Source organism: Parasteatoda tepidariorum, chromosome 3 (genome assembly GCF_043381705.1).
Source record: "Parasteatoda tepidariorum isolate YZ-2023 chromosome 3, CAS_Ptep_4.0, whole genome shotgun sequence".
Classification (NCBI taxonomy): Eukaryota; Metazoa; Arthropoda; class Arachnida; order Araneae; family Theridiidae; genus Parasteatoda; species Parasteatoda tepidariorum.
The window spans coordinates 94,376,051-94,402,697 of NC_092206.1; the positions used below are offsets into that span (position 1 = coordinate 94,376,051).

General features: G+C 28.8%; 1 protein-coding gene across 1 annotated transcript; it reads right to left on the reverse strand.

Annotated features, from left to right (window-relative positions):
* Window positions 1-7,409: 7,409 nt before the first annotated feature.
* LOC107451741 (uncharacterized) lies at window positions 7,410-12,401 on the reverse strand. Its single transcript, XM_016067937.3, has one exon. It carries the CDS (start codon window positions 12,015-12,017, stop codon window positions 10,299-10,301), a length of 1,719 nt encoding a protein of 572 aa, XP_015923423.2. The 5' UTR covers window positions 12,018-12,401; the 3' UTR covers window positions 7,410-10,298.
* Window positions 12,402-26,647: the final 14,246 nt, after the last annotated feature.

The window sequence follows — 26,647 nt, forward strand, 5'->3', positions numbered from 1 at the left end:
CAATGGAAGGGAATATATTTTTACCTATTTCTCAGAGAAAATAAAAGAGCGTTAAAGAGGTAAAGAAACCGCAAATATTTGATAATTTCCTAGCATTTCTTATATTAAATATTGACTTTCGAGCAAGGTATGTTTTAACAGTGTGTAAAACTATGATATCAACAATTCCTGCAGTTTGGTGGACTCGCGAGTATAAATTCTCAGAGAGTAGCTTAAACTGAATGCTACGAATTAGTAAAACCTTGTTTATTTACTTTTAATCGAATCCAAATGGTTAATAAGTTCATGTTACTTTGAGTTCTTTTTTTAATAATTTCTTCAGAAGTGACTAATTTTTTTGTTCGGTGCTGTACTGCGTATGAAAATGGAAGATGCTGTTATTACAAAAAAAATCCCATTTATTTTTATATCGAGGAAGCTTTTCACCACTTCTAACTGAAACAAGAGACTTACAATTCTATCCATTTTGGTGATTTTCCATACGATGACATCAGAACAAATTAACCAGAAAGAAAATCTGTCGTATATCATATAATTAAAATGCCTTCACTTTCATTTGCCGTTCCACATTTCTCAACCAAACCTATGTTTTATATTTTCCTGTAACCGAGTTCAATACATTTCTTCGCAAAACCCTCCAAAACAGTTCCTAATCTGTCTCCTGTTTTTGTAGATTGTAGAAAAGTGCGACGAGCACTTTGCGTTAACTTATAGCTCTGTTTTACCAGTCACCTGTTTTTTTAATCTATCTTGTTGCACGATTGCTTATGTTAGCCCTTGTTTTTGATGACTCAACTCTTATACAATTAATAAACTCTTTGTCAATGAAGTACTGTCAATGGCTGTTTAAACGGTGGTACACACTCACAACTCGTTGATTCATCTAACATCTAACGGCTAGTAAATAAAATGTTTACTCCATGTTTTAACGTTTAGTGGTGGTTTTTTAAAACGCTGCAATGGTAATCTGAACTCACATTTTAAATGTAAAGTGTTAAAATAACTAATAAAATTTATTTTTAAAAAATTAAAAAAAGAGTTTTATTTAGAAAGTTTATTTAATTTAAAAAAAATCAATATCATTCATGAGAATATGGAATGGCTTAATGATTAAACCACATATTTTTCTTATTAAAAATCTTTATGTGTGTGTTAATATTAAATGCACTTATTTTGAAGGGATTAGCTTCTAAAAATGTGTTTTCCTAACGTAAAGTCGCCGTGACAAGTTACACATAGTAATACGAAACTGGAATTAGTTTTATTAATTGTGTCGATACAATCATATATGTTATGCACGTTTTTGGAATATTGATTAGTACCAATTTATTAATTATTTACTCCTTTTTTATAGCTAAGATAATAAAGAGCTAGTCTTAAAAAAATTGTTTCAGCTAATCATATTTTCGATTTATGCAAATCTCTCGTCGAGGAAACGTCAGAGGGTTTTTTACCAAAACTCTGGAAAAAAAATATTTTTAATAAACGAGCTTTTTATCTCAATTGATTGTATATTAATAAATTATATTGCATGTAAGTAATAATCAAAATTGTGAGGACAAGTAGAAAAATGTGGGCATTGAATACAATGTTTTATTTTAATGTATCGTAATTACTAAGAAATTATTTAAAATTTCAAACCTTTTGCTTTAATTGATTTCAGAGCACACTCCTTAAAAACCCTTCATTTTTCTAACAGGCAATAATATTACGGTGTAAAAATAAATTAGAAATATTGATCAAAACGATTAGTCATTTACGCTTTGAGCACTTCTAACATATTTTTTAAAAAAAACACCCAAAATTATAAGCATTTGATGTCAGTTAGAAAGCAAATTTATACGAAAAGGAAATTTTTCAATTTTCTAAAAAAATGGCATCATTAAGGTATCCGACTAAGTAAATATTGATATTAAATTTTAAAAACTAGTTTATTTGTTTTATTATGTGTAAGAACTTATAAAACTAGCAAAAAAAACTGATCTTTATTATTTTTTTTTTATATGGCCAATTTTAGATAAAAATAAGGCAATCTTTCTGATATACACTAAATACCGTACGAAAATTTCTATCGCCTAAAACAGGAAAACCTTTGAGTATTTCATTAAGAAGGCTATTAAATATGTTTTGAATTATTATCTTAAAAGCAAATGCATATACTACTGAGTTAGGGATCAATGTAGTTAAAAAAGCAAATTTTAAAAAATTTCCGCACTAGTCTTTGTCGAAAAATATGCATAAAAAATGAAATTCTACTTTTTCTGTTAGTCTGTAATTCAACAAATGTGTGTTATAATCATAAACACCCATGAGAAATTGTAGACAATTATTTTAAAAACAACATGAGATATCGAATTTAAGGTGGTGTAAAATGTGAAAAAAATCTGATTTTGAGATAAACGCATTTAAAGACTTTAAATCATTAGTCAGTCCACTGTTATCACTTTGCACAAAAACTGCTATAACTTCGTAATAGTTGAAATACAAACAAAAGTAAAATAGTTTTAGAAGGCTAAGAGTACAGGGATTCCAAATTTATAATAAACTCAATTTCGAAAGATTTGCTAAAAACCATGTTTTTGTATTAATCAGCTACCTTAATTGATTGTTCCGTTATGACAGCTTTTAATACGAATTTTTGAAATCCTCATCAAAAATTGATGTCGAAAAAGTATTCACGAGGTGTCTGAGAAAAATATTTAAGCGAGGAGAAAAAGAAAAGTTATTGAAACCTAAAGAACCACAACTGAGAAAGGCGGAACTAAAAGTTCAAAAACCTGTATGATTGCCGGAAGAAACAGAGAGGAGTTGAAACTAGATTATTAAAGACGGCTACAAGTTTCATCTAATTTGTTTTGATGTCCATTATATCTACCTTCTTCTACTATAATTTGTCAGATTTCGAGAATGTTTTTATTTCATCCGTGATTAAAAATTAATTTCCGACTTCTTCATTAATTTCTGATTTTTTTTTTAAAACATGGATTCCAAAAATATACAGTAAGAGTGGTGGTTAAGAACATCCTATATATTTTTAAAATTCTAGTCCAAAATGAAGTAGATTATCAGTGGATTATAAATATTTAATAGGAAGAAAGCAAATACTCTAGCAGTAGTGATTTGCGGCGAAAATCGGCAACTAAAAATAGCAAAAATAGTTTTATTGCTTGATGAAGTTTTTTTATAAATCACCTTCTAGCCTGTTTCCCGCAACTATTACACAGGCTTTCCTTAGTAGTGATTCGTTTCTCAAAAGCATTTTGGCTTTTTTCCTAGCTTAAGTATTAAATATGTATCATTTTTAGAGTAAACATTTTTAACTTCATTTTTGAAAAAGATTGTAAGAACGTATGTGTGGCTATCACGAAAAACTCAATATAATTATTGCAAAGCAATTTTTTTTAATTAAATTTTAGACGGAAACTACTTTTTTAAATAATTTTAAATTTCTTTTCACGCTACAATGGGTGTTTTAAAAAGTAAATGAAAAAATTTCTGTTATTAGGAAGTAGTTAGAACAATAAAAATGCCCTTTCAATGGATGGAAGCTTTCGTTATCGTTAAAAAATTTTGATTTAATATATTTCCTAAAACATTTTTTTATTGGAAAAGAAAAGAAAAATAGTAAACAGAGTTATTAAAACTTTAATAAAATTACTCTCTGTCCAGAATTTAATGTATTATGTTTCATTAATGAAAAATATGAGGAAAAATATTTATGGATGATTTAGTAACAAATGAAGGTGAAACGCGACCCTTTTTGCATCACGTTTCCAATAAACGAGACAGACACGTGACTTCAAAAAACAATAGCTTATTTGTTAGAATTTTAAGCTGCGTAGACGACCTATAACGAAAGGGAAAAGAACAATAATTAATTGATTCATCTATTTTTCTGAATGCAGGGAATACAATTTTTTTTTCCTACAGGGAATGCATCGCCAATCAGACTGGAACTTTTTACAGATAGTTTTTAGTCCTGAAATCATATAAAAAATTATTTTGTCTATTCCTTTTTAGATAGAAAAAGAACTTAGAAAAATTTCAGAATTAAAAGTGATAGATTATGCTGTTTACTGCAAGGTTTTTAAAATGTTATAAGGATTTTAAATTTTTTTATAAAATTAAAAAAATACGCATAAAATTTTAATTTTATTACTGAAATAATCAATCACTTTATAAATCAAAAACGAAGTAATAAAATTTTTAATCCTCAAAAATATGATACCATAATAAAAGAATTTAAAACCAACGTCACACTTAAAATTAAAAATAGTTCTATTTATTTTGCATTTTAGTAATAATTGTTTAGGACAAAAAAATATCAAAATTAATAGTAAGAAAACTGTATATTGCTTCGTTTGCCATTAAGTTTTTAATTAAATATATTACATCCTTGGATTCATTCATTATTTATTATTTTGAAACTTAATTTAATTCTATTAATCATTTTAATATTTCATTTAAAAATTTTGTCTATAGAGCTATTACTTTCCATTAGCCTGTTTATTTATTTTTTTGGTACTTTTTAAATTTCGGTCATAACAAATTTTCATTAAATTTACAAATTGAATTACGTAATAAGATCTTTTATTAATTTAGTTGATAATTTCAACGATTTATTTAATTTAATTGAGCAATACAATTTTACATTTAAGTAAATTTATAATTTCAATGCTTCGATTTATCCATATGTCACATTAATTGTTCTTATTACTTCATTTGTTGTCAGTCTTTAATTTATTCACTATATTATTCATATATCGTCGCTTTGAAACTAAACCGTGGTAACTCAAAAAAGCAAGTTTTTCAGTAGAGCGATTTCAAACTTTCGACGCTAATGTTAATCGCGGCAATGCGATGACGATTTATCTGCTCTCTAAATTAATTTTATGGAACTATAAAGATAACAGGTTGTTTTTCTAAAATGGTGATTTTTTTTACACAAAATGACCCAAAAATCTCATTTTTCGACTTTTTTGAGTTACAACGGTTTAGTTTCAAAGCGACGATATTTAGTTTTTAAATATCATTATGAGAACTAAACAATTTTAGAAGAGTAGAAGAATTTAGATAAAAGATAAAAATTTAATCAATAATATTTATAAATAATTATGATTCCAACTTCTGACATTATGAGCACATTAAAAATATAAAAACTTATTATGTTAAGAGTCATTTTAGTATTTGATGACTTTACAACTTGTGCTGATGATCGAGAGCAGCGCTTCCTATGGATCAGGGATTTCAGGGACTCCGATAGTTAAAATTTCTTTCTTTCTTTTTTTTCTTTTTATTTTTTTTTATTTTTTTAACAGTGATGATTTAGAAATCTTAAATTTATATTTAAATCCAATCAAAAATATATTATTTATTAAATATTTTGGTTATTTCAATGAAATTATTTAATTAAAACTGCCGTAAAAAATACATCTTTTAATTTATAACAATAGATTGAGTAAAATATAAAAAGCATAAACATTTTAAATTAAATTTTTCGATTAAAAATAAAAAGCTAGATTCACCGATAAAGAAGTATATTTTTCTGATAACCATCCTCAAAGCTTATAACAGTTTTTTTTTTTCGTTTTCATTTAGATTAAAAAAGTATAATTAAGTTTATTTTATTCATTTTCAATTCATACCTACAATAAAAAAACTAATTCAAAACTAGACTTTATGCTACTCCTAACCGGTTAATTCAACTGTCAGACATGAAGCCTCATTTTAAGACTATTATTGATGAAACATTGAATCAAAAACCTTCAAAATTAATTACTAACGGGTTTTATTTATTAAGTTCGAGTCCCCCAAAAGAAGATATATATCATTTTGAAAGGAAATAAAACCGGAAAAAATTGGGAATCGTTGCTTTAGAGAATTAAAATTAGTTTCCTAATTTTTTTTTTATATGCTCAAATGGATCAAATAAAACAATCTATAACTATAATGATATTATTTAAATCTGGCTACAATTGATAAAAATAAACATCTATATTATATAAAACGCTAATACGTATGTATCAATAAAACCGATGATATTTCTTTTCTCGCGTTGGCAACAGTTTTCATTTTTAATTGATAGGCTTCGGCGCGCAGGAGCACGTAGTGAGCATCATATTGCTAATCTATATTATATAAAACACTAATACGTTTAAATTGATAGGCTTCGGCGTGCAAGAGCACGTAGTGAGCTTCATATGTCTAATCGGGTGAATTCTCACCGAATTATCAAAAAAATTCTCACAAAAGTATCTTCATCGAAGCCGATGCTTTACATCCGGCGTTCAGTACTATTTCATATTGTTTTACAATACATGGTTTAAGCCTTCTGGTGGGAAAGACTTTAAAACCAAACTTACAACAGTTACTTTTCTCAACAACTGAAATTTAGAATAGTGTGATTAAGAAGAATCTGTGAACTGTTTGCAATTTCAAATTTATATTGAAATGCACAGGTTTAGAATTTTCTACAGTGAAAAGTTTTTGGAATTTCAGTGTTCAAGAAAGTATACAAAAGCTAGACGTTAAGAACGTATCCAATGAGCGAGCAAAGCGAGCATCGGATTGCGAAGCAATCCGAAATGAACTGCGAAAGCAGTTCTGGGGGTTGGCGAGCGCCAGCGAGCAGGGGGCGAAGCCTCCTAGTTGTAATAAAATTCTTTTAAGCAACATTCAATTAAATCGAGAATAGTTATTTTATGAAATATTAACTATTATTTTTTTTAAAATGCTGTTGACGAACTTGTTTTGAAATGGGGATATTATTTTGTTTTAACTTGATTTACTTAGTAATAGAGCACTATATTATTATATTTCCTTAAAACTATCTTCGTTGAAATTGGCATTTTGGTTACTTAATATTGAAGCATATTATTGAATATTGAAATATTTTCTCGTATATAGGTTATTTATTTATTTGTTTTTGATAAATAAGTCACATATTTAATTTAAAATCATTTATCTTATATATAAGTTTATATTACATACTTCAATATCAAGTAATTTTCATAACTTGCTTACAAATATTAATAAAACACTTTTTAATGTAATTTAATAAATGCTGTAAAATATTTCACATTACAACGCTTTCAATTACAAAGCGGTTGTCAAATATTTCATTGAGAAGTTATTCATCTTCAACTTTAAATATGGATGGAAATTTAAAAATTTTCGGTGAAACATTTTAAACATGAATGGAAATTAGAAAAATTTCATCAAGTTTTTATTTACAAATATAAGAAAGATATAGCAATACTTTTTTCTTCTTTTAGGGGAAGGGATCAAAACTGAAATGTCTCTAAATAATCCGAAATGAAGAAATTATGTAACTCAAAATATATAAAATGCTTTGTATTCATATTTATAAGTAAATAAATACAAATAACACAAAAAAAAACTCCACTCAGTTAGTTTGAGTATAGTTTAATATATGGTTTTATGTTGTAAGAAATTCTTAAAAGAAAATAAGTTTAATTGTTTGAAATTTAAAATAGCATTAGAACAGAACATAAATTCGAAAGCATTAAAACAATAATAACATAAATTCAGAAGCATAAATAAATGTTTATAGCATGTATATTTTGTAATGTATTAATTCTTTACTTCATATTAAATAATAAGTAATTCGTTATTATTGATAAATTCCTAAGCTTTAAAAATTAAATATTTAAATTAGTTTTTAAGTTCACAGAATGAATTTTATGATATGTTTTTATAGTTTGTGCAAAAACACCATATCAGGATATATTTAAAAATGTTATAAAACAATTTTAAAATGGTAGTATTAAATTTCCTGGTTTATACATATAATAATGATATGAGAATAAGTGCAAGTAGATAAATTAATGTAGGAGTTTGATGTCCTTTTTTGTAAATCAATACATGTCGAAAAATAAAATGCTGTTATTATAGCAGATATTACAATTTCCAAATTTATTTGAGATTTTTAATTAAAAGAACAACACAATATAATATCCACTTAGACTTTGTTTTTGGCAAAAATTATTAAAAATGTTAAGATTTTTTTTCTAATTCAGTTCACATTCAATGAAGAGAAAATGGAGAAATAGTTAAATATTCCTGTTGTAATGTTCTTGAGAAAGTATCATTTGAAAGGAATATGTAAGTTTAAATTCAAATTGAACATACACATATTTCTCAAAACAAGCTATCTGTTTCGTAACACAACAAAATTCATTTTTTCTAAAAATAACTTCCAACATCCAACTAAAACTAAAAATATAACTTTCAACTCTAAAATATGGCACTTACATGGACTATTTACTAAAAACTATCACTTAAAAATAGTTTAGTGTTAGTTTTACGTAGTTACTTTGTTTGTAGTAAATACTTTTAGTAAAAATTTGTATCACTTACAAAAATATTGATAAAAATTTTGAATTTCATTTCATGCCACCATACAATTATCAGACAAGTACATTCTACATCAAGCTCTTAAATTAGCTAACAAATTAAATTTCCAATCTTTTGATTTGTACTTCAAAATAATACTTCATTTTATAATTAAACCACTACTTTCAAGTAAATTTTTTAAGATTTACTACAATATTTTTTAAGCTTTACAACTGAAAAATTTAAAATTAAATTTAATAACTAATAAGAATTTATTTTTGACACTTCAATTTACATTTTAAAATATTATGAAATAATATTCCATACTAAAATACTTATTTTATTTTTAAAACATTTATTCTCAACAATTACAAAAAAAACGAATTACTTTGTACTTACCAATTCATAGTTTTTTATACTTAATAATTGATTAAAAATTGATTTCTAATATATCGATTGATTGGAATTTAAAAACAAATTAAACATTTATGAAAAACTAAACAATTATATTTTAAAATTTGAAGCATATTTTTTCAATAATATTCCTTAATATAAAAAATTACTTTCCAATTTAAACTTTAGAAAAAATTGATTATTCTTATGTTTTAAACAGTTTTGAATTTTAGGAAACTTAAATTTAACTAAAAAATATTTTCAATATTACAGTTTATGCGTAAAGAAATGATGCTATAAATTTATTTTATTATTAAAACAATTGTTTTTATTTTCTTTGTTAAAGTTATAAAATTAGTTCATATTTATGAATAATCATGATGTTCATTTAAATGTAAGTTATCAATTTATTGACGTTAATAGCACTTCAAAGTTTAGTCGAACGTTTTAAAATTGAATAATTTTGCTAAATATAGTTATAAATATTATAATTCTGTTATCGTGATGGTATTTTTACTATGTTAATATAAGAAATATAATTATTATAAATATTTTCTATTTACATAATAATGACATCTCACTAGTCTAAAACAAACTACCACGTGAAATAACTTTAAAAACAATAATACTGCTAAAAATAATCACAAACTTTTTAACATCATATATGCGTAAATACTGTTAAACAATATACTGCATTGGTGGAAACAAAATTGTTGTGTACGTACTAATGTACGTCTGAAACGTACGTACATATATCGCATTTCGTGCCATTTAATTCGTTCTCAAAATTATGATCAGAAATCAAAAAAGGAATTTAATAAATATATAAAAGCAAATATACACAACAATGATAAAATTCTTCCCATTGACAAAATTAGTTTCAGATTTAAAAAAAAATTATATTGAGTTTTAGTGATTTGTTTATCGCCTTGGGAAGACTATACATATTGATAGTTCAACATAGTTAATAAATAACACTAATTCATTCGTCTATTAACGACGATACACATTTTTCTAGCACACATTATATGGAGCTTTGGATATAAAACCCTGCTTAGATCATCCTATGACAATAAAATCGAAAGATAATCTAATCTAAAATGATGAAATAGAAAAAAAAGTTTCCTTACTTTAATTCATGGAAACTAAACTTCACGGATTATTCCGTTTTAGGATTTCGTCAATTAATTAAAAAAATAATAATAAATCAAAAATTTAAAAAAAAAAACCTTTGTCTTTCAACCTCTTTTATGAACTTGATTTGTTTTTATATCCAATGCTTTCTGAATTGCTTGAAAAATAAAATATACCTACATCAGCATCTATGTCTACAATAAAGGCCATTCCGTTAAATAATGCTCAAGTTCAAGACACGAAATAGTATGAAGGTATACTTACATCTTCAGTCAGTTTAAAAAGTGACTTCATTTTGCTTTTGTATCCAAATTCACTTATTAAGTGGTTAAAAAGCATCTTTAAAATTACAACTTAAGTAAAAAAAAAAAGTTTTTTCGAATTATTATTCAGAAAAAAAATGATTTTTACGAAGTTTACCAAAACTGGTGCACCCATGTTGGACTACTAGGTGTGGAAGCTTGGATGGTGTTAGAATTCCCATGGCAACTAAGATTATAATTTGTTCCTCTATTATTATCCCAATATTCTTTACCATTCACTGTATAGCATAACGCAAATTCTACACTGTTGTACATTGGTGGCAAAAATATACTAAAAGTGAAGCTGTCAGTGTTATGTTGCATGGAGCCTGGGACGTATGAAGCTTCAATATCGTTTGAAGTCATCCACTTGTTGACGGTGTACCTGGCTCGAACTTTTTTGCTAAATCCCCAATTCATCACTCTGCACGTACACTGGACACTGAAGTCTGATATGACCACAGATTCCAGGCATATACCCTGAGTTTGCAGTCTGTCGTGGAAGTCCGGTTGTTGTCCGGGAATGGGAAATGTAGGAAAAAGAACATTCGGACCTGTTGCGGATTGAATAGTTTCCCAAACTCCCTGCTGTCTGTTTTTCAGTTCTATGGTCGAAGGTGGTCGATCAGGTTTTTCCTCTTCAGCTAGCACCAAATCATTATAGGCTGATGGCGGAACATTAGGCAAATCTCCGCTAATTATGTGGCGGACATCCTCCAAGTCCAGACCAAGTACGTCAGCAAAACGGACAATTTTCTTACGTCCTGGTGTGCCAGGAGGAGTTTTACCAGTTTTTAGAGAAGTACTTCGGGAGATGATAGGACGAAATTCACCGAAAACTTCGAGTCTGAGTGGATCGGTGGGTTTTGGAATCGTGAGTTCATCTTGTACAGGAGAGAGTACAGGTGAGCTGCTTTCTTCAAGAATTTGAATGGGCGATGAATGCGGTGCTTTAGGGGATTGTGTGTTCACTAAATCATGAGCTTCGCTTGAGTCAAAATCATTTTGGTCAGCACCATTGGACTCGCAAACTTTATTTACATCATCATCATCGTGTCCATTTGTCAAAGATAATTGTTTTTCTTGAGAGAATAAATTATCATCTGAAGTATTTTCCCTGGCGCATGAATCCAAGAGAATATTATCCGAACAATTATAATCAAAAGAGGAATTATTTAAATTATGTAATATATGATTTTCGCTGTTTATACTGCCACTAAAAATAGCAGGTTCAGGTATACTATTTACTGAAATGTTGTCTGAAATATCACATACATTTTCACTAATGTCGGTACTTTGTAAATCCTTCATTGTGAGTTTATCTAAACTTTTAGATAGAATATTTTCATATTGGTTTTCAAAAACAATATCGCCCTTGTCTGTAAACTGCTCGTGTGTTTTATAGTCACATGCTTCATCGAAAGCATCTTTTTCATTCGATTGATGATTTACATTCGAAACTGCCTCTCGATTTTCACCAATGGAATCAGTCACTTCAACATTCTCGCTGACGTCATAAAAAACATCGGTTACGTCATCCACCGCGTGCTGTTGAAGTAATTCGAACAATTTCGCCCTACCTGCCACGGTAGCTGCCGAACTGTCATCCCGACGATCGCATCTATCCTCTTCCACGGGGGATGGAGAAGCATCGAAAAATTCTTCATCCTCTTGCTCTCGTAATCCATTTGAAACGGCTTCACCATCGACGACCATTCCCCACGTGTTAGGCCATATCCGGCTATTTGCTGACCGAGCCAGAGTTTCCGCTTTTGTTCGGCAGCTGCTTAAACTACAGGCAGCCTCGTCTGTGAAGTTTTTGCCCTTCAACATCGAGGAATCACCAGCATTTCACGTAGAGCATTTCACAAAGGTGCAGAGCGAATGTATGATCCGACCTTCAGCGTCCTTCACTGCAATGGTTTGATCTTGAAAAATAGGTTTGGGAGACAACACCACGGGCCGACAGAGGGCGCAGAAGTAGTCAGGGGAAAAGGAGAGATTCTATATTTAACTTCCTTCTCTCTTCAATATGAGAGAATAATTCTTGAGAGAGAGTCGGGAGAGTATTTAGATGATAAAAATCTAAATAAAGGAGAAGCAGTGACGTTAAAGTGTAGGCGACTTTGGTTTAGGATGCAATAAAGTAGACTTAATTGCACCTTTCAGAGAGATTAAATCAAATTCCTTCTATCCAGACTTCCACCAGACTTAACAAAAGCGATACAGACTTGTTTTATGAGGGATAAATAAATGACGTTATGGAGAAGTAAAATAGTTTGCACTTTAGATGAGAGAATTCATAAAAAGAATAGGATTTTGGATAAGTGTCAAAACTTATTAAGAAAGTTGATTGGGTGAAAACAAAATTGCATTACGTGAACACGTGACTGGCAGGTAACGAAAAATATCACTCGCTGATTTTAAATCAACGATCCATTTGCTCATTTTTAAAAAAGCAACTAGATTTCAAATATAGTAAACAATAAAACTTTTTGCACAAGTTAAGACATTGTAAAACTCATAAACATTATTAATTAATTTTTAAATACTCTTATTTTAATTGAATATACATTTTATCCAAAAAGTATAAAGTTACTGTTTAATCTTGAATTTTGCACCTCTTATTATATAAATTAGGACTTACTCGTATTTTAGAACTTACTTAGTTTAATTATTGATTATACTTATTACGCATTTAAAAACTTAAAGAAATTGCATGCAGGAAGATGATAAATTAGAGTGTTATTCAATAAATAAGAATTTGATTATTTGAGTCTAAGTAAGAACCAAAATTGAATTAAATCTAATTCATTTAAAATTGAATTTTCATCCTGAACTTTAAATTAAAATCTAACTAATTCATATTTAAAAAAAGATATTAAATTAACGAATATTTACTTTACTGAAAATTAACAGTAAAACGATGATTAATTTAATGATTTTTAAGGACATTTGAAACTAAAAATTGAATGGCTATAAATTGATAGAAATCCAAATTTATATTAATTCACTGAACAAAGAGTTAAAGACTATTTTTATGCCTCTATTAAAACGAACATTTCTCTAAAGTATTATCTAACTGCAAACTTAAAATAAATTTCTGATAAACTCATGAATTAAAAAACCTTGAACTCCTGCAATTAGTTCATTTTATTACTTGCTAAACTATAACCAAATTACAAATAAAATAACTTATTTTTGTATTTATAGTTTATCAATATTGAAACAAATTGTAAAAACACGTATGGAAATTCTATTGCTATCTAATAATTTTAAAAAAACCCGAAACTCTAAATTTAATAATTAAAACTCTTGATAAAAATCAGATAGTAAATATTTTATGTACCTTTAAAATAGAATTATATAATCTTATGACATAAATTGTATAAAATCACTCTTAATAAAATGAAATTTTCATGTTTCAGACATAAGAGTTCACTTTTTAAAAAATAATTTTTTTCTCTAAAAATTAAGATTTTCTTTAATGTTTAATAAAAATTTCCATAACTTTATACTAATACCTTTTGATACCTTTATTTTCTTTAAATTTTTAATTTAATTAAAAAATTATGCTTCAAATTTTGATATAATATTAAAAAATTAAATTAAAAAAATTTCTGCAATTGAGTGTAGATAACCTTTCATAAAAGTATAAACAAAGATTACACATTCTATTATATATTCATTTTAGAATTAAGAGTTTCCTTTTTTTAATGGTTTCTGTAATTTAATGGTAGTAAATTTCCTAGCCTCCCATTGAGGTAAATCGGGTTCGAATCCCAGTGACTGTTGGTAGATACGATTTTCTCACCCGGTTCGAAACCGATCACAGTGCTGACGTAAAATATCCACAGTGCTAGACGAGTCCCCTTGCCTTTAGGCTAATCGTGGGTTGTTTTAGTGGTTTTCCACTCCATGTAGCGCAAATGCGTGTTAGTTCTATCAAAGAATCCTCGACGAAGACAAATTTCTCCCAATACTTGGACTCTTGTCTTCTGAATTGGGTTCAAAATTACAAGGCTATGGAGTTGAACATTAGCATTCCTAAACTCAAAAATTTTATCGGCTGTTCAATGACGGTAATGAAATAAAAATTAAAAATATCGGTTTAATAAATCGTAAATTAAAAACTTGTCATTAATGGAGCCTAAATAACATTTTTAGAAATTAAATGTTAACTAAGATTTCATATTTTACTATATGAAATCATCTAGAAAATTGAGATCAGTTTAAAATTTAACAACATTTTTTATAAACTCGAAATACTAAATTTTCTGAACTTATAAAATTATTTTTTCAATAATTTAAATAGCTTTAATTTATTTAAAAAATGTACTTCTAATTTCAATATATGATTCCAAGAAACAATAAATTAAAAACTTGTCATGGAGAATATGTAGAATTTTTTAAAAGCAAATATAAACAAAGATTACAACATATTCTATTTTAAAATTTACAAAAGGCATGGGAATATATCCGTAGAGAACCTTTTTCTTGACTGATGAATCGAGAATGATTGAATTTATAAATCCACAAATCATTTTAGAAGAATAGATGGAGTGTGTTTTTATGTAATCGTCTGACCTTTCGATTGTCCTTTCAATATTTATAGTTCTTTGATGTCACGGTCATTTTCTCCGTAAAACATAACCCTATACTGGTTCTTCAAAACATACCATTTATCATTTCATTTATCCATGACTTTTGGAATAGAAATAAATATACACATCTTTACTAATTCTGTTCTTGTCAGACAATTATTTTATCTTCATACTGCAACGATAAATGAAATGCATGCCATAAATAAAATTTTACGTTAAAAAGTGTTATCAAGTTAAAAAGAGAAAAAAAACAATTAAAAAAATATTCGGATAAAATATATTTGAAATAGGAAACGAATTATCGCATGATATGCTTAAAAACTATTTCAAAAAAACTAATTTCCACTGAAAATTGTGATTTTGTTTTATTCAGCATTTAATAATAACTTAAATAAATTGATGATTCTCAATTTCCACAATTTGTAATCATGACGGAACAAACTATCGCATCGTTCATGGAAAAAATATTGTATTTACAAAATAGATTCAGTTTCTCCATTTAATGAGTTAGCAACTTGGTTCTCGCATTTATTTTTTTTTAAATTTTTATTTTTGTGCACGCCATTAAATATTTTTGGCACATAGTTTTAGAGCAGTGGAAAGAGAATATTTTACTCCATCTTAATCTTTTTTTTGTTCGAGTTAATTTAGATTAATTTTCAGATCATTAAAACGGATTAAAAAAGCCTTTCTTTTGGCATAATCAAGGTTCTACGATCACAAAAGCTGTTCGTGACATTTGTGCTGCGTGTGGAGAGTGCTCTATAGCGGAGATTTTATAGAGCCAATGGTTTTACAGATTTTATAGATGGGTAAGCTAAGTTTAAAGATGAAAACGTTGACCCCAAAGGCGCATCTGGTTTTGGACGTCCAAGAATTCGAAGACCGACTTTTGCTCGAAAATACGCCTCAAAAGACAAGAGAACAGGGAAAGAAAATAGAGTGTTCCTACACTTTAAGCATTTTAAAATAAAATTAAAATGGTGGGTGTTGTCAATCAAATATTTAAAAACTTCATTTAGTGAAAAATTTTAAAACTTATTAAGTTATCTTACGAAAAGATCAGCATCACTCACATTTCTGCAAGAACCAAACTATTTATAATCTTTATATTATTCATTAACTTTGAAATTGTCAAACACACTAAAATAACTCATTAAAATATTCATCATCACTCACATTTCTACATAAGCAAAAATATGTCAACAAATGATGGCCTAAAAATTCAAGTACCGTATACATTTTCATTTATTTTACAAGCTGTGTTGAACAGCTGAAGCCTATGGGCAACAAGTAGAATCCATCCACGAATATTCAGGAGTTAACGAATTATTAAAAAAAAAATCCGTCATCATTAACTTTAAATGCAATGCGTCAATAATTGGTATCTTCCCAAACAAACTTCAAGAAGAGATGTTTTGTAATAGCTACTCGATTGAGAGGGATAGTTTTCTGGCAGGTGTAAAATGCATCCTTTTATCCAGTGAGATTACAAAAGGAAAAAAGATACGCAAGTTGATTGAAAAAAAAAAGATTCGAAAAGGCGGTTGCTTTATGCATTTTTTAAGTCATTCTTTCAGAATGCCGACAGCGTGTCACGAGCAAATTAAAATAGTATTCTACTGTTAAGCGTTTGTTTTTTCTTCTTTCTTCTAGCTCTCCGTCGGGACTATTTAAATCCAAGAGTTGCTTACATCATTCGTAACAAAATAAGAATTAGTATTTATTTAAGTGTTTTCAAATTATAGAAAATTTTTTTTTTTTTACCTAATAAAACATTTAGAAACATTTCAATGAAGTGGTAAGTAAATTAACAATACAGTAATCGTGGCTTATAGTTGCTATTTTGGATTGAGAGAATATTTCAATTACTGTAAAAGCCCGATATAACGAGTACAGCATAGTACGCTATTACAACAAATTTCTAAGTCACTGTCAAAATTCTGACATTAAAAATTGTGTGTCTAAAACGAGTTAAAAAGGACTAGCTATCCGCTATTGCGATAAAATTATTTTTCCGGAAAATACGTTTTTTTTTTGCTCTTTAAGTGAGCAATATTATATGAAAAAGATTTAAATGGAAAACATTTTTATTTATTTTTGGTATCAATACAGAAAAAGGAACATAGTTTCCGTCTTGCAATCTTAACACCACACATTTTTATAAAAACAATGTGTGCGCGATCACCAACTTTTCTAATAAATTTCTCTCCTCCTTTTAAAAGATTAGTTCGTTATCTCTAGGATTCCTATTAAGCACTTCAAAAATGTGCATTTCATCGACGACATATCTATCCTGCTTCCTTATTTCCCTTCATGACAGCTTACTATGTAAAACATTCACTGTTATCAAAAATGTCAAAAAGCATAGCATTTCATTTTTCCATTTCAAATAAATGTTTCGAAAATTAAAGCATATAAACTTGCAAGATTGATTGCTGTGGAAACATATCTGCTTTTCAAAAGGGATTGACCTACGCAATTCTAATATTTGAGTACAAAGAAGTAAGCAATGTACAGAATTGTTAACTAATAGAATACAGAGTAATAGTTGTATAAAATAAAGAAGAAGAAAAAAGATAAATATGTCCATTTCATTTTTTAATCTTTTTATTGTTACTTCAACATTAAGCATTCGTATTGGCTTATTGTGACAGATAATTTCCCCTGCTGTTATGAATTATCGTTTCAACAGACTTTTACTGTATGGAAGTACTTTCAATGTACTTATGTCTTATGGAAGCGAGTGCTGGATCGTGAATTAATCGGAAGAAAATATATTTACTTACATTCGAATGAAAGATTTTGGTAAAAATTTTTTGGTACGTTAAAAGAAGACGATGTATAAAGAATACGATACAACTCTGAGTTATACAGCAATTTTAGCCAACAAATGTAGTGAAAGTAATTAAAATTCAGCAGATGAGAAGGCTTGACCATATCTATTGATATGGCAATGACATAGAAAAAATTTCTTTTCACAAGCCAATAGAGTTAGGTATTGATTTGATTCGAATCACTGAATTGATTGAGTGATTCGAATCACCAGAGTGAACTGATTCTATTGATTTGAATCACTTAGATCATTCGTTTTGCCCAACTCTACAAGCTAGATGGAAAAAAAAAAGGAATGAGTTAGACCACGTTGCAGTTTGGTTACATAATGGGGAAAAGTTATAATGCTTATTTTGATCCTTATAATAATGTTTTTTTTAATTTTTTTATTTATTTATCCTTTGTAAATAAATTCCACGCTTGTTTAAATGGTATTGTATTCTAAGTGTTTCAATAGTTTATGCATCTTCAATAGTTTATGCAAAATTCTCTCAATAGTTTATGCATCTAGACCAGAGGGGTTTCCAACTGGCGGCCCGCGAACTAAAATATATTAGTTTTCATAGCGGATAATTTTCGTAAAAAACCTATAAAGGTTTAAAATACTTTTCTCGTTTAAAAAAAGTAAAAAAAAAAAAAAAAAAAAATTTNTTTTTTGTCATCTGTGAAATTAAACATACCAACGGTGCAAAAAAAAATTATTCCTCAGTTTTTGCATCCAAGAAAATATTTATTCAAATACAAAAATAATCGTGTATGTTGCTCTCTTTTTTTATTAATTTTTTAAAATAATTTTTTTATTTTGTGAATATTATTTAGCATGTGTGTATCAGAGATTCTCCAATTTAGCTTTTTGAAACCACTCATTTTGGACGAAATTATTTACATTTGTAAATTTTAAAGTGCATAAAAGAGGGAATGAATATCATGTTTTATCTAAATTTTTTGAATTGAATATCGCATGAGCGGAAAAAAAAATTATTTCAGATGCTCGAGAATTTTTTAGTTGTTGCTATAATTCCTGATAAGTCGAAAAAATGTTAATTTATCACAGAATTAAATTTGAAAGTAAAAAAAATCTTGTCACTAAATTTCAGATTAAGAGAAGATTCAAAAATGATACGTAACAAGCATTATTTGTAATGCTTGTTATTTTGGCTTTCTTTTTTAATATTAAAAAACTTTTATAAAAATCTGACAGCAGTATTTAATGCTCCTCAAACATAAAAGAGTCCTATATAAAATTTCGATAAAGTTGTGGCCTGCCATTTGACTGGCGTTTTTCATTGCGGCCCCCGGCCTCATGGAAGTTGGAAACCCCTGATCTAGACTATTGAAATGTGCCGTACTCTTTATAGAGCTTTTGAAGTTTCTGAATTCTTAGCAGCGTATTTAAAAGATGTATTTCAATGTTTTTTTAGAATACTTAAGCTTTCTTGAAATGCATTCTTCATCTTTAAATTACTTCGCATTTTCTATAATTGTGCAAAATAATTGAATTGCATTCAACTATATATATTCTTTAATCATAGAATATATTACATTTTCTATACTTAAAATGTGAATAAACTTCTTAAACGAATGTATTTTAATTCCTACAATTGCATAAAAATCATAAAATTTATAAACTCTGGTGCAAAATTATATTTGGTCCAAGGAGATTTAAAATTTACCTCGCTTATTATTTTAATCAAACAATAAAAGTGATAATATTATCAAAATTAGTAAAATTAAAGTTATAATTTTGGATTAAATAACTTATATCGAGAAAGAAGCTTACTTTTGTTTGAGAAAACGTTTCACGGTTATAAATTAAAAGCATTAACTAAAATATCAGTCAATAATTAAATGTTCACAAAATTAATTAAATTTAAAATAATTCTTCTTTTCTCAAAATTTTTCCTTCGCATTCATGAGTTTAGTTTATTCTGAGCAACGTATTTCTATCTAAAAATCGCTATTTTATAAAGCTTTGATGGCAGTAAGTTAAGTTATGGGAAGTGATCGGTTTTCTATTATACCAAAAGCAATAATTTAGTTTTGTTTTCCCTCGACTCCAAAATGTTTATAAACAGCATTCGTTGAAGAAACACGAATAAAAGGAATGCTAGTATTTTGTTTGCACTTGTGTAGCTGGAAAATCATTTCTTATTTCTGCTTCTTCTTCTGAGGCAGCTGAAATTACTTGGAATGAAGATATTTGGCCTTTGGAGATTAAAATAAGCAGTAACGATATTTAAACTTCTACGTTTTCCCTTACTTTCTAAGAGCAAAGTTTAACTTACTAAGAGAGGCAATATGCTCCTTTTTTTAAACTTGTTTTTTTTTTCATAACAAAAATGTACTTGTTTTTTAACAATGAATTTTTTTTAACAAATTTTTTTTAAATAATATTAGAATTATTTACTAGAGGGTGGAGTTCATATTAAATAATTCTAACGTTATAATTTTTTCTGCACACGAAGTAAGAATTAATAAATATTTACGTTACTGTGAATGACCGAATCTGGTGGTTGTTGATTTCCACCGCTGAATATTGACAATCACATAGTCACTTTGGTAAATGTCCGAAATATATACTAGGTCTAGTTAAGTACCACTGTCCTGTATGCCAGTACCTACAGCAATGTTTTTATAAGGTTCAGTGCCCCTGCCCGGTATAGATTTGCCCGGTATGCCCTACATCAATGTTTTTTTAACGTCAAGTACCACTGCCCAGTATTCATTCAACTGGTACACCGAACACTGATGTCTCTCTTAATCTTTCTTCAGCAGATATTAAAATATCAAATAAATGTAATAATATCAACGAACAAATTAATATCAAATTGGATATAAAAAATATTTCTGACATTCGCCAAAGCGACCATGTGAGTGTTGACATTCACTGGTAAAAGTCGACATTCTCTTGATTTCGGTCATTTACAATGACATTCATAAATAATTTTTCCTTTTGCACAGTTTTTTCAGATGTCTGTACCATTCCATTTTTATAATAATGTAATTTTTATGCAATCAGCTGTGGGGGAAAACATTTTGCAATTACAGTTATTGGAGAAAAGTATTTAGCAGTGATAATAATATATTATTTTTCATTTTAAAATGCAGTTTGACAAACTGTAAGCTTTGAAAAAAATTATCCTTTGATATGTGATAAAGAAATAAAGATCATATAAACAATTGATTCATATATCTCAATCTTGTTATTGGTTTCTTAATAAACAAAAATTTGAGAATGTTATCTAATCGTATTGTTATTGTTAATCTTATAGTTTTATCTTTTAATAGTTTAGCTTTCAGTTTTATCTTTACTTTCTCTTTATGCAAATTTTTTTAATATTATTTCAAAACTGTGACAATCTATTAAATTTATAGCAATGTTTAAGCAAATAAGTTTTTTTTGTCGGAACAAAAGATTATTTTTATTGTAAAATAATTTTTTTCCTAATGGAGAGTTCTAAAATTGGTGCAAATTGTAATAAATTATAATAATTATAGTATTTTATACATGTGAGTACAACACAGATCTAAATTTAAGCTCTGACAATAAAATTACAGTTTGATTCGTAGTAAAAATTTTACAGTAAACACATAATTCTGTTTAGTAACAGGATTTAAGAGTTTATTATAGCAAATGTTTTGTATAAGTACATCAAAAGTAATTTTTTTAACCATTCGGGTCATTTATGATTATTTATGGGCCGGGATAACCTGGTCGGTCGGATGCTGGGCCCATGTACGAGAGTTCGTGGGTTCGAATCCCGCCCGCCGAACTCCCCGTGTAGTAAATGGTGACTTATGCACGATAAATCTATCGAGTCGCAAAGTCCTCAATGTTCCCATAATAAATCAACACCTCTGGGGGCACTGGATTGGAGATCGATCGTTCTCTGTTCCAGGTAAAAAATTACGATCTGTGGCTGAATGAATTGATTTATGAATGGGTCCGCTCTATAAACGGGTGTGACGTGTGTGTGGCTGAAGACGAATTCTTGGCCGTAGATGGCGCCACTGAAAAGCACCATATGCCTAAAATTTGCTAATTTTGAACCCAATCTTGAAGTTCTGCATCAAGTAATAGGAGAAATTTTACCTTTCGTGGAGGTTTTTTAAATGGAATTAACCCGCATTTGCGTTACATGGAGATGAAAACCACGAAAGCATCACATGGTTTTCATGGGTATTAGTATCGAACAGTCATTGCTGGGATTCGGTTCACCTCATTGGAAGGCGAACTCCCTGAACCACCACGGCCTCGCATTTATGATATTAGCTGAGCCAATGTCACGCCAAAAAAAAAAAAAAAAAAACTTTATAGATGTTTACAAATAAAAATAGGATCATAGGATTAAAATAGGCCAGTTATTTAATATTATTAGCATTTTGGGAGGTGTAAAGTGTAATGACAGTTGGAGAAAAAGAACGAATTCAGAACTTTATAGGATCTACAAAGAGTCGGACATAATAAAATTTCTGTCAGTTTAAAGACTAAAGTGGGCAGGATACCTGATTAGAATGAATGATAACCCGGCCATCAAAAAGATCTTCGACGCAAAACCATTAGGAGCTCGAAAAAGGGGAAGATCAAAAATCCGGTGGATCGACTCCATAGAAATTTTTTTTAGAATTTTTAAATTTATAAACTGGAAGAGTCTATCCAAGAAGCGGGCAGCTTGGAACTTGCTTCTGAGGAAGGCCATAGCCCACCCTGGGCTTGCATGCCATTGAAGAAGAAGATTTTTTTTTTAATAATACCCTTAACAACAGAATCAGATAAGTAATATTTTACTGTGAAAAAAGTATTAGAAAAAGTAATTTAGTGTTTTAATGCACGCTTTGATAAGTTTGATGCAAAAAAGTAACCTATTATTATTTTTTTAAAAAATAGATTATAGTAAATACTTTAAACTTGCTCATTTACCCTAAAATAATTTTCCAAGCATTTAAGTATTTTTTAAAGTTTTCATGAAATATTTCTATTACAAAATAGCCTTTTCTTATACGCAAAGTAAGGAATTTTTCAAAGAATTTAAAGTACGCAACGGCGATAGTTTTGTTTTCATAAATATATATTGTTTAAAATAATCTGATCCGGTTGAAAAAGTTTTTTAGAGCTAATTTTAAATACTCTTAGAATATAATTTTTCGCTAATGTTTAATATAACCTTTTGTCAATATAACCACTAATGTTTAATATAACAGTCGTAGTTCCTGGGCTTTTAACCTTTTTCTGATTTTAAATTTTAAATATTGGGTTTTTTAATCATGTCTTGGCCCGGTTTTGGGTCATGATTGTAACTACTTATTCCATTGTTTTAATGTGTGATGTCATAATGTTACTTTTTAACTTTGGGACTATTTTAATCTTTCCTTCTTGAGACTTTATATTTTTTATGTTTTGTATTCTTCTGATTTTTTTAATTGTGTGAAGGCCCGTATTGGGTTTTGATTTTAACTGCTGGATCATCTGTGTAAAGTGTACGATGTATTAATGGTGATGTTTTGATTGACCATCTCTACTGGCCCTGCGTGGCCATGTTGATTTTGTTTGAGCCTTTAGCTCATCTTATAAATGATCAATCATATGCTTTGTATTGTAGAGACACCACAATTGTCGACAAATTTGGGGATGATCTTGTGCAGGTTGGTTTTAACTTTTGAGCCCCGGTTTGTCTTAAATATAGTGTCTGTTGACCTTATCTTAAGCTATAAAGTAATAAGGGTCTGTTGGGCCAAATATCTTTTACTTTAAATTCTATAATGGCTCAATTTTAGCAGATGTCATTGATGTTATACCTTTTTAGTGTTGTTACTTGTGATGTTGTACTTTTTCTGTCGAGCTGTTGCCACTGACATCTGTGATTTTAAAATAATTGTTGTTGATATAATTTCTGGTGTTTTATGTATGGTTAATATATGTTTTATGTATCTGCACTCGTATGCCCTTAAATAGGGCAGGTCGAGTTATAATTAAACAATAACCTTTTGTCAAACTATGAATTGTCCAATTTAGGTAATTTAGTGTTCAAAAAAAATTGTAATGCATTTAGTTCATGTAATATATCACGCCTGTTTTATATAATACGAACAGAATATCCATTCTTCGCAAACAATCAATAAATCAGTACTAAATAACACTACGAAATCATACATAAAACTGAGAAACATATACTAATACAATTAAGAAAACTAAAATAATTCAAATTTTCTTATTTATTATTATTTTTTGCCCTTACCAAAGTGAATGAAACAATACACGCTTTTAATAGTTTATCCCATCAAAATAAAGATCAACTGTATTCAGTATCATTTGTTTTGCTCGAGGCTTACTCATGCTTATCAATAGTTATCACAATCAAGCTATTTTCTCTGTTCCTTATCCTTTTCGGAATATGCCCGTAAAAAACTTTTTTTTCCACAGTATCCATAATAAAACTGCACAGTTTTGAGGCAGTTTTAATAAGTAGCAAATATTCTATTTCTCGCTATATTAGCGTGCTCAGTACCCATTAAAACTGCACTAATTACCATTTAACCGAGAGTTTCTATTACCAAACTTAATTAAGTAATATTGGCGTCTATAATGGTATGATGATTTTTTATATTTATCCCAAACTAATTAGCTTCTCTATAAATTTTTAGAGAATCTTTAGAGAATAGTTTACATTTCTTATTTAAATTAGCAACTATTAAAAGAACTTACTAATCATCACTGACATCATGACAGTATGACGATTTTTTACCACTCCTTTTGACAAAAACATATTTTTTTTACATTAACTTTGCTTTTAACCACGCAGATTATTTTTTATTTCGATTAGAACTTATTACCAAAACTAATGAAACATCATTGAAGCCAATATTAGTATGGAGATTTTTTGCGCATCTTCTAAATTACTTGTACCATTTCCGTTACTTTTTGTTAATTTTACTCATTACCAAATTTATCAAGTATTATTGGCATCAATAATACGCTGTCTACCAAGAAGTATTTGGACACGTGTGATTGAAAAGAAATATTTTTTTATACATAATCAATAGTTGGTATAGCCTCCACGAGAGGCAATTACAGCGTGAACCCTCCGGGGCATACTTTCCACAAGTCGTTGTGTGACGGCTAGTGGTATTTTTTTCCACTCGGCTTGGAGAAGACATGTAAGTTCCTTCAACGATTTTGGACGGGTAGTACACCCCTTAATTCGGCGATCCAACTCGTCCCAGAGGTTCTCGATAGGGTTCAAGTCTGGGCTCTGGGTAGGCAAGTCCATTCACTTAATCCCATTGGCACCATACCAAGCTTTGGTGACCCTCGCAACATGACAGCTGGCATTGTCGTCCTGGAAGTAACAGGGGTCCATCCCGTAAAACTGCCGCAACGTAGGAAGCACATTGTCATCCAAAATAGTGCAGTAACCTTGCATGGGACTAATGCCGATGTTGTTCCCTACACGATATATACCAGCGGAGGGCGTGGCGTATCTCAGGACCGCAGACATAGTCAATTGCATCGGTGTCCAAATACTTATAGGTAGATAGTGTAGTATGATAAATTTTTATGTTTCTTCTAAACGAATTGGTACATGCATTAATTTTGCTTTTTAGTACATAACTTATTTTTTTCCCTTCTTTCAAAAACCGTAGATTTCAAATTATTTAGTTTTATTGAGTCGCCTTTATATAGCATAACTATGAACAAAATAAACACGTGGTATCATATAACTTTCGAAATAACAACTTTGTAAAGCAGTCCTTTTATGACCACATATTTATGTTAATAATTGAGTTTAACAGACATTAAAAATAGTTAGATTTAAACGTCGTGCAAAAAACTCTTTTTTCTTATTATTGAGAGTCATAAGCTGGCAACCATAAGCTAGCAAAAATATTTTTAAAAAAATCTTCTACAGTCTAATTTATATGAGTGGCGAGTTCTTCTCTAAAATTATTTCTTTAAGATTTTTCAAGTAGTTTTACTTTTTACTACACGGCTTATTGCTTTCGTTTAATTATAGCTAGATTAATTTTTACTGAGCACTACTTGAACGAAAAAAAAAGAAGGAAGAAGAAGCTATGCACTATAAAGCAAAATTAGTGGAGAAATAGTACAAGTAATTTAGAAGATGCATAAAAAACTCCTATTCCTATTGACGCCAATGATGTCGTTGTGGTACTAAATTCTAATTGAAATTAAAAAAAAAAAAAAAACACTAAAAAGCAAAGTTAATGGACAAATCTTAGTGGATCGCAAAAAATTATCATACTGTTATTAACGCCAGTGATGATTAGTTAGCTTTTATAACAGTTACTAATTGAAATGAAAATATAAACGATACACTAAAAAGCGAAATTAATGGTGATGTTGTTCTAAGGATAAACGTAATAAATAACCATACTATTATTGACGCCAATGATATTTTAGTTTTGGTGATACGCACGACAGTTATAATGATAATTGGTGCAGTTTTAATAGGTTCTAAATACACTATAGTACAGTTTTAAATATAGTACAGTTGTGCATAAATATAGCACAGTTTTTATGTAAATATGGGATAAAGAGGTTTTTTACGATCACTCAAAAGAGAGAAATTTGTTTGATTTTGTTCGATTTGTTTGATTCGTGAGTAACTTCGAGCAACAGTATCATTCCAAATGAATACTGTTAATTTTTATTTTGATGGGGTGAAATACTAAAAGCGTTTTTCATTTAATCTAATAACATAAAGCCATCGGAAAAGGCGAAATACGATATTAAATAAATAAAAAATTGGAATTATTTTAGCTTTCTTGATTGTGTTGGTATATGTCTTTAGGTTTTGTGCATGATTTATTAGTGATGTTCATAACCGATTTATTGATTATTTTCTTTTTCTTCACTCAGTACGAAGATCGGGCATTCAGTTAGCTATAAAATAAAACAGTAGAGAAATAAAAATCAAAGGGGAGACAGACAACTACAAAGCAAAAAAATTTACAAAATAATGCATTGCATTGATCAGTCTAAACCATATGAATATGACAGACACA